Below are 17158 nucleotides of genomic sequence, written 5' to 3'. Positions count from 1 at the left end.
AAGTTCAGGTTACTCTCCGGGGTAGTACTAATTCAGTCTATTCCATAGAAGTGGTCGAATTTTCTATTTTCTTAGGTAGCCTAACAGTTACTGTAACATACTTAAGTACAATTTTGACATAATTGTATTTTCATTTTATTCTTTTTCATAATTCAATTCTACATTTCAGATGGAAATATTGCACTTTTACACTCCACTACATGTATATGTATGGAAGCCCATTTCTGCCAGTATAAGAAAAAAAAAATGAAAACAGAAAAAAGAAGTTACAAATATAAGATAAAAAGTCATTATTATGACTGAAAGTTTATGAGAGAAAAATAAGTCTAAATTGATATAACAAGTGTACATGTATTTTGTTTTGGAACAATATAGAATGTGTACACTGCAAATTATTTAATTCCTGTAATGAAACCTTGGGGGGAAAAACAATATAGCAGTAATAATACTGTAATGGTACAGGTGAAATTAAAATATCGTCTTGGTTCCATTTCAGAGACACACAACCTGCTTTATCTTAGCCGTAAGAGAGAGTGATTTAAAAAAAAAAAAAAAAGCTTCTTTATTGCTTACTTCAGAAAAAAGGCCAGGCTAAACACTGATTTGGTAATGCTTCATATAAGGGAGATCATTAGAATAAGACACTTCTAAACAATTTTCACTCGCTTTTCAAATAAAAAACATTAAAGCCACTGAATGCCCTCTTCTCCAGCATCTTTTCTGTCTGCTGAAACTTAAGCAGGATTGCCAAACAGTCGACACTCAGTCTCAAAGTCACAGCCTTGCAGCAGCTCCTTGTAGTGATCCCTGACGTCTTGATAGAGCGGCATGGAGACCTGCTGGTCCGTCAACCCGGGGAAATCGACAGGCTTCTCGTTGAGCAGCGGCTGCAGTCTCAGGTCGCCTCCCCCACAGTCATACAGAACCAGGATTAAGTTAGCTGCGTAGGGTAACATGCGGCTGGTGCGGAAGGAGCGTTGGCTCTGTGTGGCGTAGTTGGTGGAAGTCAGGGCCTCACTGTCTTTGAAGAAGCCCAGGAGGGTGAGCAGTGGCAGGAGGGTCTCTGCATGGCCGACCTGGATAGTCACAGTTTCAGTCACCTGCTGGCCTGACCTGAGGCACAGGATATACGTCAGTTACAGGTTAAACACGTATTGGACACTGTAAATAGCCTAAGAAAGGGTTTTTTTGACTACAATGTCCACAGAGCAGTCAAAAGATAGCACCTCAGGCTGTAGCAAAAAAAAAAAAAAATTCAAATTGTATACTTTGCATTCCTTGAGTGAAAAAGTGTATGAGAAAAAAAAGTCCAAATTGATATAAAAAGTGCACATGTACCTACCAGAGGTCAATGGATTAAAGAGATGTCTTGAGACCTGGCACTAGAAAAACTGACCTATCTGACAAAAGGAAAGATGAGGACTTTTACAAAATTTGGAAACCCTTTTTTACAATCCATCAATGGCTATTGTTTTTTCGTTTTTCCTTTCTTTCTTTCCTTTTTTACTGAGAGTATGATGTTGTTGTGAAGTGTTTGGGGGTAGGTGTATTTTATAATTTCCCTTAGTTGATTAGAATAAATAAACATAATTGTGAAAAAAATGTTGCTGTTTTCAAATGTCCCTTGATCAGGGAGGCTGGGCATATTATCCCCTTACAGTATTGTTAAGCTGTTGCATTAATGACAAACATAACACTATATTCAAGCCATTTGCAAGTTAGTTGTTGTAGTATTATTTTAAGTTACAGGAGACTACCGGCTATGGTCACACTCGTGGTTGTGAGATTAAAGCAGAACCGTTAAGAAAACATTAGCAGTTGCAAATTACATTCACTTTTACCGGCTTACATTGAAGCTAATGTCAGTTAGTTTAACTGAACCTGGAGCAAAATGACAAAAACTTTAGAGTACTCTCTGGGGTAGAACAAATATTAACTCTTCAAAGTGATTGAAATTCCTAACATAAACATTTACTCAGGTAACTGACCTGAGTAAATGTTTATGTATTTGTATGGAAGCCCACAAAAAAGATGAAAACTGAAAAAACATATAAAAATGAGACCAACTGTCAAAATTAAAGTTTATGAGACAAAAAAAGTCGAGTGAAGTTTAATCAAACCAAAACTATAATTTATTTCAGAGCAGCCAGATGGCACCAAAATAGCCAGAAAGGAAAGTGACACCACCAATTATCTCGCTATACAAACCAGGGGTAATTTTTTTTTTTTTTAACAATATAGAATATGTACACTGTAAAAATTAATTATTTAATTCCTGGAATGAATGAGAAAAAATAGCAATACAGCAATAGTAATACTGGAATGGTACAGGTGAAATTAAATACTTGGCTGGGATTTCAGAGACACACAACCAGCTTTATCTCAACTTTAAGAAGGGGAGTTAAAAAAAAGCCTCTTTATTGCAGAAAAAAATCAAATTGTATTATTTTATAATTGTTAACTGAAAAATCTTTGTTTTGAACTATTATTTTAACTAAATAAGAAATTTTAGAACATCATTTAGCAGATCTGGCAAAAGAATATTTCTGTTCTATAATCAATAATCAAAGCAATTGTTGCAACTTTAGTAGATATCACATGGAACATATTTATTTCTGGTGTTATATTGCTTCAGAGACATCAGTGTATTAAAATAAATAAAAGTAAAAATGTATTGCAAATCTAAAGCAAAGGGAAATTTAAAGTGATACATGCATTTAAGTGAGTGGGTTACATTCCAGTCGTGTCAGAGTGGCATATTTGTGCAAGCAAATTCAGGGAAGGCTAATGTTAATGTCTCAGTGAAACAACTTTAAATGTGCAGCGTCAATTGACCATTACTAAAGAAGAAATGGGAGTCATTTTGTCAGATGAAAAATGTAGATGAAAACACAGTCTGCATTGAAACTGCATGTGCATAACAGTTGCTCAGTAATGTCAAAGGTATTTTAAAGGGAAACACTCTTATTTACACATAGGTGTATACCTATGAATGTCACATTTGAGATCTCCATAATAAATGACTTGTCCTTCACCAGATCAAGGATTTAAAACAGCAAAGTCATGCCTCCTGCAAAGAGCAACAGCACAGAAAGAGCAGATTAATGGATACGCCCATCCCACTCAGGGTTTTAATGTTGAGGTGAAAGGGCCTGAAAAGAAATTTGATCTTTGTACTTGGAAAACACACAGTCTTATCAAACTTTGAGGAAAAGTTTATGCCATGAATTTGCTCGGTTGTTGTTTCCCAAATGACCCTTGTGATGAAAATCCTCATTCAACAGAGATTTTTACGCTACTAGAGTTCATTAACCTCCCAAGCCAATCAACTTTATCTCAGAGGGCAATGTCAAAATTAAGTTTCGTGTTTTCACACACCAATATGGATATTAGATGACTAATCCATTGGGCTTTGCAAAACAGTGCCCTCTTTGACAAACAATAAAAAGATGAATCAATCATGAAAACCAGCACAATGAAGCTCAGCATTTACACTGGCTACAATAACATGGTTATTTGCTGCTACCAAAAGGGAATGCGACCACATGTTTTACACAGTATTTCACACCTGGATGAGCCCACCTCCAGTGTGTAGAGTTGAGTGGGTTATTATTGTGAAAATTGTAAGAAAAACTGATGACAGTGATGAATCGATGAGGACACTCTACTACTCATACTAGTATTCAGATTAAAGTGTGACATTTGCCAGTGCCTTGGGAACAAATCTAACCAACCAGAATATCCCTTGCCACATGATTAACCTTGTCCTTGACCTGCTGGAACTGATAACCACCAGTTCTTGGCAACTCTGATGGACGTCAGCCCATGTATACTATGGCATGGCATTAAAAAAAACCAACAGGTGTCCTGTATTATCCAACAAACAGTTTGGGAAAAAAACACTAGAACTAAAGAAAGCTAGAAATAGAGAATGTTTGATTTATTTGCTTGATAAAAGACAGCAAGAAAATTGTGGATTACTTGTATCTTGGTCAACTTATCTAACTTACTTGTACTAATGAATGTCTTACCATGCAGTGCTTTAAATGTTAAGGCTGATGATAATCTTATTGTCAAAAATCCCATCAAAAACTGGAAGCCAAAGATTCCTTAATCCTAATAAACAGTGTTGGAATGGAACTCATGAGCTTGTAGTTAGTAGGGCTGCGAAAATATGCTTTTCTCCCAATTCGATACGATCACAGTATTTGGATGATGATTCAGTATTACATTTTTTTGTATTGCAATATAATATTTTATGGAAGCTCTGAAAGGCAAGGTGAATTTTAAAACTGAACTTAGATAAACTTAGATCTTGGTCGAATTTTTTTTGGCTTAATTAGGCTGTTTCGAGAGAATGGGCCTGACATGCGATACATATATAGGGAAGTGAAGAATAAGCAAAATGCAGCATAAACAAAATGTTTTACTTATTAGTTAACAACAAATAACATAATGGGACTGTGCAAAGGTGCCGACTTGGGTTAAACAGTGGTCTGATGGAATCGTATTGTGAAGAGACTGTGTTCCATATGGCTACTTAATATTCACGTCAGATGGGAGACCGTGATCATGGTGTCTGCAAGCAGCGTTAACTTACCTAATGTGTATATTTTGCACCTGGATGCAAGAAATGCCATATGTAAAATAAATGTAACAAATAGCATGTTAAGTACACACCTGGGCATAACTGAGGTCTGTGTGTTTTAACTGTAGCAGACTGCTGTTATTTCCAGGTGATTTAAGGAGATAAACACAAAATCTACAGTACCAGTCAAAAGTTTGGCCACGCTTTTCTCATTCACCTTTGACTGGTAGCCTACAGTATGTCCGAGTGCGTAAAATTACGCACGGAGTGGGACGTCCTGGTGGCTCACACTGGTAGAGCGTACCATTAAGGCTGAGTCCTTCTTGCGGCAGAACCGGGTTCAAATCCGGCCCGAGGTCCCTTTGCCGCATCTCCTCCCCTCTGTCTCCCCCTTTCTACCTATCACTTTCAATAAAAGCAAAGATGCCCAAAAAATAATCTTAAAAAAAAAAAAAAATTACGCACGGAGTTGGGAACTGGCTGTGAGCGGCTCACTTCACTACATGCAGTGTATTGAAGTTTAAGTGCATTTTTAGGCTATATTGTAATGTTAGATGTGTGTGTGTGTGTGTCTGCGTGTGTCTGCGTGTGTCTGCGAGACTGTCAACATGTCTTCGATTTGTGAGAGGAGCTGATGTTGACTGTGTGGACAAAATAAGCATATTGTGCATGTCCGCGCCACACAGACACACACACTGCGGTGAAGTCAACGTGACAGCTAACTTTATAGCCCATCAAGTAACTAAAGCTGGCAACTAAATGTAGTGGAGTAAAAAGTACAAATTCTGCCTCAAATGCAGCGGAGTAGAACTTTAGAGTCACAGTACTTGAGTAAATGTACTGAGTAACATTCTGCCACCGATTGCGAGTCACATGATAGGATGTATCATTTTTACCAGGCTAGAGAGATGCATTGTTGTTTTTTTGTTGTTTTCCACTGGACTAGTTAATAACAATATTACACTGTTTCATAACCAGTTCAAACTCCTTATACTTTCTTCAACCTTTGTAAATACCAAAACAACAAAGATTGGGGGACAGTCAGAAATAAAGCTCACTTACTTGTTCTCGTCGGCTGCTTTGTTCAGTCGACTAAACACATCATGGAAGAGAATGCAGCTCGACTTGCTGTTAATATCATAACCATAGGCTCTTTTCCAGAATTGCTTCAGATCATTTGCATACTCCATAACCTGATGGAGCAGATAGTAAAACTCATTATTAGAGTGAATGTGGGGTGGGCTTCAGGTGAAGACTGAAAAAGATAGCAATCTGTCAGTCTGTTGTTATGCCAGGTTACATTTCAGACTTCCTGAGTGTTAGGTCAACTTGTAACACAAGACACAAAACAGTCTTTGTGAGATGAATGATGCCAAAAGGTTTATCAGCGAATGAGTTCTGTTGCAAAGCAGAGAAAGCATTACCTTCTGCTTTTTTAACAAACTTATGGAAAAAGGTAGGCAGGAGTTTTTCTTGAACTTGCCTTTTCTAACTTTTTCTGTTAAGTTTTCAGTCAGGGATGTTGGCCTGTTTTCCAGCGCCCTCTAGTTTTTGTGGCCTTCTCATTTTATCTTTGCGTTCTTCTGTGTCTTTTATGTTCTTCTGTAGGTTTTCTGTTATTTTTTCAGACTTGTTAGTGATACATTAAAGCAAATGCTTAACAAATAAAATAAAAAAAAAACAGCACACATTGTGGTAAAAAAAAAAAGACCCCCACATATAAATAAACTTCAAACAGTCTAATCGATTGTGATTCATTAACACAAACTTGAAACAAGCTCATTTTGTAACGGACCCGTAAAATTCTCCTCCAACCTTCATAACGGGCTCTTACCTGCACGCTTACACAACAGCACATTAAATGATCAAATTATTGAATAACTATGGGTCATACCTTGGCATCGACCTCATCAAAAAGCCGACACCAGGGGGAGTTCACAGTCTTGATGGCAAACTCATAAGCACACAAATAAAATGCAGCTTCGGCCATATCTGCAGGAGAAAGGTTACAATATGTTGATACACAGCACAGACAGAAATGCCAGACAGCTATTAAAACAGAAGCACTGGGATGTGATTTATTCTAAACACCATGATGCATCTTGTTTAATTACTGCACCAGTTTGAGGCCTGTGGCATTTTTTTCAATGCCACAAATGAAGATGATATTTGCTACAGTTCAGTCTGGTGGAATTGCAGTACTCTTAATTAGAAAACAGCTCCATCTACTGTCCACATACCCAATATGAAATATGACCTACATGCCATCGGCCATATTTCAGTGTTCACACTGCTGATAAGTGACTGCTAATTGTTGTTTTTAAATACATTAGATGCATTTGAGTGTGTTTCTTGGCTGTGACATACACTATTAGTGGATTGAGTTGACAGATCTGTAAAATAACATTTCTGCACAAAGAGTCGTCTTAAAGCACCATGTGTGTTTACCAGAGATATGATCATAAGTTTCTTGGAAATAAGTAATTCAGCATCACAAACACAACAGAATAATCAACTAAATAGATCTTAGTTGACTAAGAACAAAATGACGGATTAGTCGACAAATCAATGAAAAGGTGGCAGCCAGAGTTTTCCTTTCTGACACAAGATAACTAGAAAAAGGGACAAAATAACCACAGACAAACAAATAACTATATAAGATAATTATAAAGTGAAACAAAACAATGTCAAAGAGACACAAAATGACCACAAAGAGACAAATGAAAACACAGCAAATATGACTGGTACTAATGTTAACTGGTTCCTGCAGTAATATTGTGGCCCTGTCTTGTCGAGGGGCCTTGTGTCTAAATCTAGCTCTTACACCTTCATTATTCTACTTTGTCTTGACCTCACATGGTGCATCTTCCTAAATAAAGTTGCATTTCATCAAATTACCACAAAGATTTTACTTCTGATAAGACATACACTTTGTGGAACATACTTAGCTTATTTAACTTTAAGGAATATTCTGAATGCATGGCTTTCCACTTGTAATGGGGTATTTATATAAATAAAGATGGACCTGAATAGTTCCTCCACCACTCACCAGCTGTGATGCTGTTGTAGGGGACTGCGAGACGGTCTGCGATCTTCTCAGTGACCCTCCTCATCTCTGGTCCCTCCTTGAACTTGTCCACCTCTGACAGAGCTGTGGGGTTGTTATCAACTTCCTGCACAAACCTGGTGCACTGGTCAAAAAACCTCATGAGAGCATCGTTCACTGCATGATCAAACTCCTTATCTGGGAAGAAAGTATGCCAGTTAAAGAAAAAAAGAGACAAAAAACAGTAATTCATTTAGAGTAAAACAGTAACTTAGCATCTCAAAAATAATGACAAACTTTCTCAAGTTTCTCCTTCTTTTAAGCAACCAAGTCATTATTTTGAGATACTAAGTGATTATTTCAAGACTGTGTCTAATTGTTTTGAGATACTTTGTCATAATTTTCATGAAGTATCTCATATTTTGTAATCCTATGTCATTTGGAGACTTTCTCGTTATTTTGAGATACTAAGCCATTATTTCATGAAAGCATGCTCATTATTTTGAGTGTTGCACAAGTTTGCAATGCTAGGTCTTTATTTTGAGAACATTTATCAAGTTTTTGAGAACATTTCTTATTTTGCAAAATGATGTCATCATTTTGAGATACTACGTCATTGTTTCAAGAAACTTTAATGTAATTCCGCAATTCTAAGTCATTATTTGGAGGTTCCTCGTTATTTTTGAGATACTAAGGCATGACTTCATAAAACAAATTCTCATTATTTTGTTGTTTCTCACAAGTTTGTAATGCTGAGTCATTATTTTGAGAAAATGTCTCATTTTGTGATACTAAGTTATTATTTTGAGAGAGTTTCTTATTAGTTTGAGACACTAAGTCATTAGTTCAATAAAGTTTCGCATTACTTTTATACATTTTTTTCATTTTGTGTCATAGGTTTGTCATTATAATGATTTACAAGAAGTGACACATGGGATTAAATAAGCTTCTAGTGGACAATAAATAACAGTATATATTCAAAATGTAGATGAAATGAAAAAAAAAATAAACAAAATGTGTAAAAACTGCAATTTATCCCCCCAGGCAAAAATAAAGTATTTCTGATTGTGATTTCTGGTTGTCCTGGTCTTACCTGTAATGGCCCACAGCTCTGTCAGTCCTGCCTTGAAGGACAGCGTGCTGTTGACACACCTGTGCTTTGAGCTGGTTATAAATTTGATGAATCCACCTCGGAGCTTCTCCTCTGAAATCAGTGAGGGGAACAGCTTTGACAGCCTGACAGCCAGATGCTTGTGATCGTTGACACCTTTCTGGACGAGTCGGCCGTCCATGTCCTCAGTGTACCACATCGTCCACTGGGTCTGGATCTCACGCAGCCAGCTCTGTTTGCCCGACGCGCTTCTTTTCACCAGATCGTAAAGTTTCTGCATCTTTTTGACATTTTTGCTGGTCGGGTACCTCGTGCCATGCCTGATGATGGCGGTCAGATGAATTTCGCGACACTGTGCGGATGGAGGCTGCAGGATGGATCTGTTTACAGCAAGTATGTCCTCTATGAGATGCGGGTTCACTTCCTCATACCTGCCTTTCGTAGTGAAGTATTTGGCGATAGCTGGTATGTTTGGGTTTTCCTCAGGAGTCGCATCGTTACGGAAGCAGCTGCAAAAGCCAGTTATGATTGAGAGATTAACAATTATTTTCCAAAATACGGTCGGCATTATGTAGCTGACTAGCTTGTTTGTATTGCTGTGTGCACCCCCACCTCCTAGACCCCAAAACTGAATGACGTCAGTCATGTGGCACCGTCCAGCCAATCAGAACCTGCCCTAAAACTTTACATAATACACTGTGATGAACATTGACCACTTTTAATCACATGACGTTCGGTTTGTATTTTAATCTTTAGCGGAGGTTACTCTGACATAATGAATGCGGGCAGTGTACGTTCATGCAATTATATAACATGAGTTCATGCAAACCAAAGATAACATTAAATATCTACATATTTTGCTCCAAAAGAATTTGATTATGGACGTTAGTACCGCTGCAAACATGGCGACAATTTGTTCTTTGTGACACGTGACTTCTGTCGCTTAAACCATGCTGCAAACACGTGAAGACCACAACAGTTGTAAACATGCTACGAGTGCTGTTTTAAGTACTGGAAGTACTAAATAAAGATCCCATCTAAAGTTTTTTTTACAACGATTTAAGAAAGACATAGACTTCAACTGCTCTTTCCGTGAAGGACACCCTGGAGATGTTTTTCATTTATTTTGGTCTTGCCTTTTCTCAACTAAATTATGGGTAGATATTTATAACCTGATTTCTATTTCAATTGAACCTCATTTGTCCCTGTGCTTTGAAAATATTCTGTTTGGTTTCACTGACTTTCCTTATGTAAAAGAAGAACAATACTATATCATCAATCTCATGAGACAGTTAGCCAAATGGCATATCCATAAATGTCATTACGTTAATCAAAAGCCTCTCTTTCTTGTCTTTGAAAATGAAACCAAACAATATATTATGTCTATTAAGAAATTTACCAACATTAAAGCTATAAAAACTTTGAATTTATGTACAATTTACAATGTTTTAGTATGAAAGCTTGCCTCTGTATTGTTGAAACCCCCTGACAGCGTTTTGTTGGTGTATTGTCTTGTATTGCACCATGTTGCTTTAATAAAGTTAAAAAACATTTTTTTAAAGTACTAAAAAACATTTTGGTTAAGGTTAGGCACCAAAACCACTGCTTGAAGGTTGGGTATAAATATCTGGGTTAGGCTTTAAAACGAAGATTTGACACCTAAACCACTGGTTATAGGTTAAAAAAACAAAACACTGTTAAGCTTTTAAAAAAAAAACAACTTTTAAAAGTACTAAAAAAAAACTTTGGTTAAAGTTAGACACCCAAAACCACTAGTTTAAGGTTAAGTAAAAATAACAATATAAGGCTTAAATGTCAAATGACAATTACATTTGCCTAATTATGGCAGTGAAATATAAAGAAAAAGAGTGGGCTCAAATAATGGTCATAAATATTTTGAGCTTATCTAAAGTTTGTAAATGAGAAAAACAGTTGTGCAGCTGTATAAATATTTTGTGAATGTGTGGAGGGGAAATTAGCCCACATATATAATTTTCACATGTGTAAAAGGTTTTTGTAGCTGTAGAAATATTTTGTGTATTTATAGTAAACATGCAGAATATTTCCAACAGTGAGGTTTCACAAAGTCTATGGCCACCACCTGTATCACTGCACAGGACAGAGAAAGAATGTTTAGAAAATATTACAACAGACTCATTGTTAAGTTAGTCATATCTTAATTTTAAATTCAGTATTTCAAAAAACACGTTTGCCGATGGCGAGCAGCAAAGGAAACCATATTTTAAATTTCCAAAGCAAAAAATGAGTTAATGTATCACTCAACCGATAACATTTTCATGATAAGAACATATTTTTTTATTCTGTTTATCAAATAAAAGAGAATAAAGCCACTGTAATGCTTTCTTTTTGAGGACCTTCCCTGTCTGTCTATACACTTAAGCAGAACTTTTAGACAGCTGACACTCAGTCTCAAAGTCACAGCCTTGCAGCAGCTCCTTGTAGTGATCCCTGACGTCTTGATAGAGCGGCATGGAGGCCTGCTGGTCCGTCAACCCGGGGAAAGCAACGGGCTTCTCGTTGAGCAGCGGCTGCAGTCTCAGGTCGCCTCCCCCACAGTCATACAGAACCAGGATTAAGTTAGCTGCGTAGGGTAACATGCGGCTGGTGCGGAAGGAGCGTTGGCTCTGTGTGGCGTAGTTGGTGGAAGTCAGGGCCTCACTGTCTTTGAAGAAGCCCAGGAGGGTGAGCAGTGGGAGCAGGGTGTCTGCATGGCCGACCTGAACAGTCACAGCTTCAGTCACCTGCTGGCCTGACCTGACATGATTAAAAAAGTTCAGGATTTAACATGACTCTTATTGGAGGTCTTTTCCATAAAGGAAGTGCTTAGTGTAAAGAAACAGAAACACTTGAGAAGACTTGCTAACACTTGCTACAAAGCAGAATATGCAATTTGGACCAAGCAATGTCTGAAGTATTTATACCACAGTTATTTTTTAACCTTAATGTGTGTAAGGGCACATTTTATACCTCCATACTTTGCTGCCATCTAATGAATCTGTCTTTATCGTGTTCGAGAAAAGATTCCATATGAATCCTCAACCCCTTTGTTTTTCACAGCATCATTAGTGTCAATTTTTCCTTCATTATAAATCTAAGGAACATGTTGATATTCCATGGCCTCATCTATTTCCTCTGTTTTTATGTCTTAGTATTCTTAAAATTAAATAACCCGCTTACTAGCTTGCTAAATTGTTAGACTTGGTGGTGTCCATGTTGCCATTGCCATATACGCAGCTACTCATGCTCTTCTTAAGTTCCTGGATGCAAAAGAATGCCTTGTGTGTCGGTATTAGACAGAGAGGGCAGTGACAAAACATCAGTAACTGGAATCAGAATAAGTTGGGGAAAATGTAAACATAGGTTTTTTCTAGACTCTGTGAAATCAGTCGTTTTGTGTTATTTCGCCTAGAATCAGACCATCTGACAGGCATTAGGCATAATCCTTTCACTGATGGTCTTGTTTGCTTTTGTAGGTCAGATAGATATATTAGTATTAATGTTATACTGCTTCATAACCAGTTAAAAACCAAACTCCTTATACTTTCTTCAACCTTTGTAAACGCCAGAACAACAAAGATTGGGGGACAGACAGAAATAAAGCTCACTTACTTGTTCTCGCTGACTGCTTTGTTCAGTCGATTAAACACATCGTGAAAGAGAATGCAGCTCGACTTGCTGTTGATATCATAACCATACCCTCTTTTCCAGAATTCTCTCAAGTCACTTGAGTACTCCATAACCTGTTAGAGCAAATAGTTCAAACCTGTATGTGGGTGACCTTCCAGCATTAAAAAGAAGAATTTCCCATTATAGCATTTTGCATTCTGTGAGATAAGATTTCAAGCTGCGGGAGAATGTTAGGTCATCTCGTAACACAAGACACAAAACACGCTTTCTTAGAATCCCCATAGGGTTTCTCAATGAATGAATGGTCTGTTATTGTTTCTTAGACACAAGAAATAGGATATAGAAGTGATTTGTCTGATGTTGAGGGTGCTGTGTACCTCTGACCTAAATTATACAGTGCTGTTTGTTTGCTTTGTCCTGTTTGTGTTGGATTCAAAATAGTGGGTTTAGTGTCTGTGCCCCTGGTTGACCTAAGTGCTCCTCTGGTCAGCCCAAAGTGCCTGGCTCATCAATTGAAGTGCCTCTCTTCTACTTCATTGTGACTCTAAATATAACCCTGAAACTAACCTTGTATGCAGTATCGGTGCTGCTTCATTTTACTCCCTGACTCTGTGTTTCTTTTCCCTCTAAAAAAGTCCTAGGAGAGTTGCTTGTGATAAATTTAAACAGTTTTTGCTTATGTAGGCAAACATACTGTGTGATGAAGAGCTCTATAAATAAATTAACTTGTGACTGTGAAATGAACATTTTTAGCAGTGTCTAATGCACATCTTGACATATCAAAGTAGAAAAAAAACACATTGTGTGACTTATAAATTCATGATGGCTCCATTCCATTTAGTTTTTTTAAATTTTAGCGGTATGGCATTGTGTATGCTGGCTCACTGTCTTATTTGGACACTTGAACAGAACCACTGTTATTGTTATTCATGACACATTTGCTTTTCCTACTAGGGTTAGACGTGAATAAAATGTTATTTTCAATCACAATTTGGGCTTTAAACTATTATAAAAACAAGATAATCAAGGTAAAATGTGCATTATTCCTTTTCACAATAATTAAGGACAAAACAAAGGTTGCCACTGTTGCATTATATTGAACATACAGTTAACCACTGATCTCTTACCTTTGCGTCATCCTCATCAAACAGTTGACACCAAGGGGAGTTAACTGCCTTGATTGCAAATTCATAGGCACACAGGTAAAATGCAGCCTCAGCCATATCTGCAGGGGAGGGGTTGGTATAAAATGTTTAGTGATGAAGTATGCAGGGAATGCAGATGCCAGACATCTACCAGAAAGAACTAAACCACAAAACACTACAGCTGATCAAAAAAAGTCTCAAACATATAACTAAAGCACCTATTCTTTTTGGAATTCAAGGTTCACTACAACATGTTGCAATTCCAAATTAGTAAACAGCTCCACCCAGTGTGAAATATGATCACTGAAAAGTTCTGCACACTATCGAACGCTCATTGCATTACTTTTTGTGTGTAATTTTCATTAATTGCTGATACACAGTATAAACCAGGTCTTAAACATGCACACGGTAACCCCAACAGCGTAAAAAGGCAGAGTTTCTGTAGATATGACCATGTGTGATGAGTCTGTACAGGACTCTGAGTCGGTCTGCAATCTTCTCCTGGACCCTCCTCATCTCTGGTCTCTGCTTGAACTTGTCCACCTCTGACACAGCTGTCGCATTGTTATCAACTTCCTGCACAAACCTGGTGCACTGGGCAAAAAACCTCATGAGAGAATCATTCACTGCATGATCAAACTCCTTATCTGGGGGGGAAAAAGGGGACAGGTTATACTGGGAATATAAAAAAATCATCATATATTTCTTCTGGTACTGGTCTTACCTGTAATGGCCCACAGCTCTGTCAGTCCTGCCTTGAAGGACAGCGTGCTGTTGACACACCTGTGCTTTGAGCTGGTTATAAATTTGATGAATCCACCTCGGAGCTTCTCCTCTGAAATCAGTGAGGGGAACAGCTTTGACAGCCTGACAGCCAGATGCTTGTGATCGTTGACACCTTTCTGGACGAGTCGGCCGTCCATGTCCTCAGTGTACCACATCGTCCACTGGGTCTGGATCTCACGCAGCCAGCTCTCTACGCCTGTGGCATTTTGTAGGACAATGTTGTAGAGCTGCTGCATCTCCTTGATGTTTTTGGTCGTCGGGTACCTGGTGCCGTGCCTTATAATTGCAGTCAGATGAATTTGTTGACATTGTGCAGATGGAGGCTGCAGGATAGACCTGTTTACAGCAAGTATGTCCTCTTTGAGATGCGGGTTCACTTCTTCATACGTTCCTTTTGTGTTGAAATATTTGGCGATTGCTGGAATGTCCGGATGGTCCTCTGGACTCACATAATTAAGTAGACAGCAAGAGATGATGAGGAAGTGAAAGGCAGTGAGTTTCCAAAGAAAAGTCAGCATGATGCACCCAAGAAGAGGCTTGAAAAGCAGCTGTCCCCAAAACCCAAAACATCTGTGTGACGGCAACAAAAATAGGACTGAGCAGAGTCCAGTCCAGTTTGTTTACCCCACTTTCCTCACAGCATATCCTAAAGTATAAAGTAAACATGTTCTTACACAAGAGATATTGATTAACAACCTCAAAAGAAGAGTTAAAATCATAAGAATGAAAAAAAAAATCTTGTCATATTATTAAGGTATCTTGTTGTGTACCATGATTCAGCTCCTCCTTTGTGTAAATGTTAATTTAGGCTTTTGGTTTTCCAAAACTGGTTCCAGTAATCCTGTGGTTTATGATGTTTTAATATCTCACAGTGTCACTTTGAAGTTGTTTAATACTGCAACAGTACTGTTGGTGTGCCCTTTGCTCCACTCTCTTACCAAAACCTTCTGGTTTGACAATCTTCTTGTAAGTACAGGTGTTATCATCGTTTATTACCACATTATCACAGAAGTTTCATGTCACTCGCCTTCAGATCAAATTGGCACAATAAAACGTTGACCATAGAGCTTGAATATTCAGTCTTGGAAATCAAGATGCAGCATGACATGGATCTTTTTGGTCATTTATTTCCCTATCTGGATCGGGCATTGTCAACAATCAGTTCAATTCTGTTTAAATAAAAATGGTTACAGATCCATAATGAATAAGTTGGATTGGTGCAATCCTAAATAAAATAGTGGGAGTTAAAATAAGGGATACAATATAGCATAAATAGAATATAAAACAATATTAAAGAAAGAAAACAAAATTATCTTTCAAAGTTATTTTTATACCTTCCAGCCTTACACTTCATATTTAACTCTACCAACTGGTGAAAAAAAGGTATTATATTTAATTGCAATACTTGGACCCTACTATATGGCACTTACACATCAGCATGATTGTTACATGTTATAACATTTCAAGATGACATTTACTATGTATATTCAGCAGGCGCTCTACAAGTGCAAGGCCCCATTCTGTAGACTTTGACATCATGTGTAATTAAATTCTTGAAGGACTGAAAATTAACTACTCTCATTTAAATGTCAAATTTAAGTTTGTTTTGAAAAGGAAGTGACCAATGACAATAGAGAGGGATTTGCAGTCTGGTGAGGAGAAGGTGCAGGCATGGTTTTGTTTGCAAAGTGAGTTCAAAGCTAGATAAACTAATATTCTACTGTTTAAATGTTGTTTTTCTCAAACTTGAGGGCTGAATTAAAGATAATGCAAAAATTTTGGGGTATAAAATTTAATTTAAAGCCTGTGCTTGGCTGTAAAGATTTGTATATTTCACAAAGGTCTATAACAAACATTCCTGATTTTATTGGAGAAAGTTCTGTGCAGGTTTTAATGGCAGTCAGGCAGTCACGCTTTACGCAGCGACAAGGCTATTACAAATTAAACAGATTATGTCCTGAAAGATGAATACGAAGAGCTCCATTGTGTATCAGTGAAAGAATCACGTAAGGCTGATTCGTATCTCAAGTTACTTGTAGAGACAGTGAATGCTCTGTCAGACTAAATGGAAGAAAATGTACTCAGTGGTTATTCAAGACATGCCCACTTAATTATCCTCTCTTATCAACCAGTATAAGCTGATCAAAGCAGCGTGAATGTAAAGCAAGAATGAATGCAAGTATTCTTTAAAATGTCAAGTGAAGCTTGAATAGTTATGACAATGGTTGTGCTGCATCCAGGCTACTATAAATGTACTCACCCCACACCGCTCCACTACTGTCTGATATATAAAAAATGTTTTTTTCATGATGATTTGATCATGTGTGTTGTTGACCAAATGAATGATTTGATACACGTGTTGTATGAATGAGTTAAGATTTTGCTTTATGAAGAATTTTGTCTGATGTAATTTGGCAGCAGAGCATAGTTAACTGCATTAAATATCAATTTGATTATTATATTAGATTTGTTTCCAATTTCCTTATTGGACACAATATGTTTGGTGATTATTGTGGTATTGATTTCCATCATATCACTGCCTGACCCATTATACTACCCATTTCTTCTGAACATTGGTAAGGCCAATATCACAACATACAATGTAAATCTTCATCTACATCCCATGGAAAGACTCCAGTGCCAGAATAATTGTGAATTGTGAATTTAAATTCACAATGGTGTGGAAAGCTCCAGAGGCCCTTCTACAGTTCAGTGTAAGAATGATTTGCATTTAAATAAATGGTGCGTCGGGAACAGTGTGTACTGTATATGTGTGTTATATTTAGAAAGAAAAAAAATCACAATATTTTTTTGACCGATAGCCCTGATATTGT

The 17158-nt window shown here is 37.4% G+C and overlaps 2 protein-coding genes across 2 annotated transcripts; both read right to left on the bottom strand.

Annotated features, from left to right (window-relative positions):
- Positions 1 to 381: 381 nt before the first annotated feature.
- Positions 382 to 9406, bottom strand: LOC131993087 (multiple inositol polyphosphate phosphatase 1-like). Its single transcript, XM_059358809.1, has 5 exons — positions 8728 to 9406; positions 7638 to 7832; positions 6483 to 6580; positions 5651 to 5781; positions 382 to 1113 (listed from the first exon to the last, which is right to left on the bottom strand). Exons 1-5 carry the CDS (start codon positions 9389 to 9391, stop codon positions 735 to 737), a joined length of 1467 nt encoding a protein of 488 aa, XP_059214792.1. The 5' UTR covers positions 9392 to 9406; the 3' UTR covers positions 382 to 734.
- Positions 9407 to 11082: 1676 nt separating this feature from the next.
- On the bottom strand, positions 11083 to 14911 carry LOC131993088 (multiple inositol polyphosphate phosphatase 1-like). Its single transcript, XM_059358810.1, has 5 exons — positions 14263 to 14911; positions 13991 to 14185; positions 13521 to 13618; positions 12376 to 12506; positions 11083 to 11520 (listed from the first exon to the last, which is right to left on the bottom strand). Exons 1-5 carry the CDS (start codon positions 14840 to 14842, stop codon positions 11142 to 11144), a joined length of 1383 nt encoding a protein of 460 aa, XP_059214793.1. The 5' UTR covers positions 14843 to 14911; the 3' UTR covers positions 11083 to 11141.
- Positions 14912 to 17158: the final 2247 nt, after the last annotated feature.

Source organism: Centropristis striata, chromosome 20 (assembly GCF_030273125.1).
Source record: "Centropristis striata isolate RG_2023a ecotype Rhode Island chromosome 20, C.striata_1.0, whole genome shotgun sequence".
NCBI lineage: Eukaryota > Metazoa > Chordata > Actinopteri > Perciformes > Serranidae > Centropristis > Centropristis striata.
Note: the sequence above shows the minus strand (reverse complement) of the source record. Positions and strands in the feature narration are given on the sequence as shown.

What these genes read in the sequence shown, in the direction of transcription:
- LOC131993087 (XM_059358809.1), bottom strand. Translation starts at nt 9,391, where the DNA reads ATGACTGACGTCATTCAGTTTTGGGGTCTAGGAGGTGGGGGTGCACAC. An exon ending in CTACAACAGCATCACAGCTG is followed by an intron (nt 6,581 to 7,637) that starts GTGAGTGGTGGA and finishes TTTCTCCTGCAG; the next exon opens with ATATGGCCGAAGCTGCATTT. An exon ending in AAAGCAGCCGACGAGAACAA is followed by an intron (nt 1,114 to 5,650) that starts GTAAGTGAGCTT and finishes CCTGTGCCTCAG; the next exon opens with GTCAGGCCAGCAGGTGACTG.
- LOC131993088 (XM_059358810.1), bottom strand. Translation starts at nt 14,842, where the DNA reads ATGCTGACTTTTCTTTGGAAACTCACTGCCTTTCACTTCCTCATCATC. An exon ending in AGAGCTGTGGGCCATTACAG is followed by an intron (nt 14,186 to 14,262) that starts GTAAGACCAGTA and finishes TTTCCCCCCCAG; the next exon opens with ATAAGGAGTTTGATCATGCA. An exon ending in AAAGCAGTCAGCGAGAACAA is followed by an intron (nt 11,521 to 12,375) that starts GTAAGTGAGCTT and finishes TAATCATGTCAG; the next exon opens with GTCAGGCCAGCAGGTGACTG.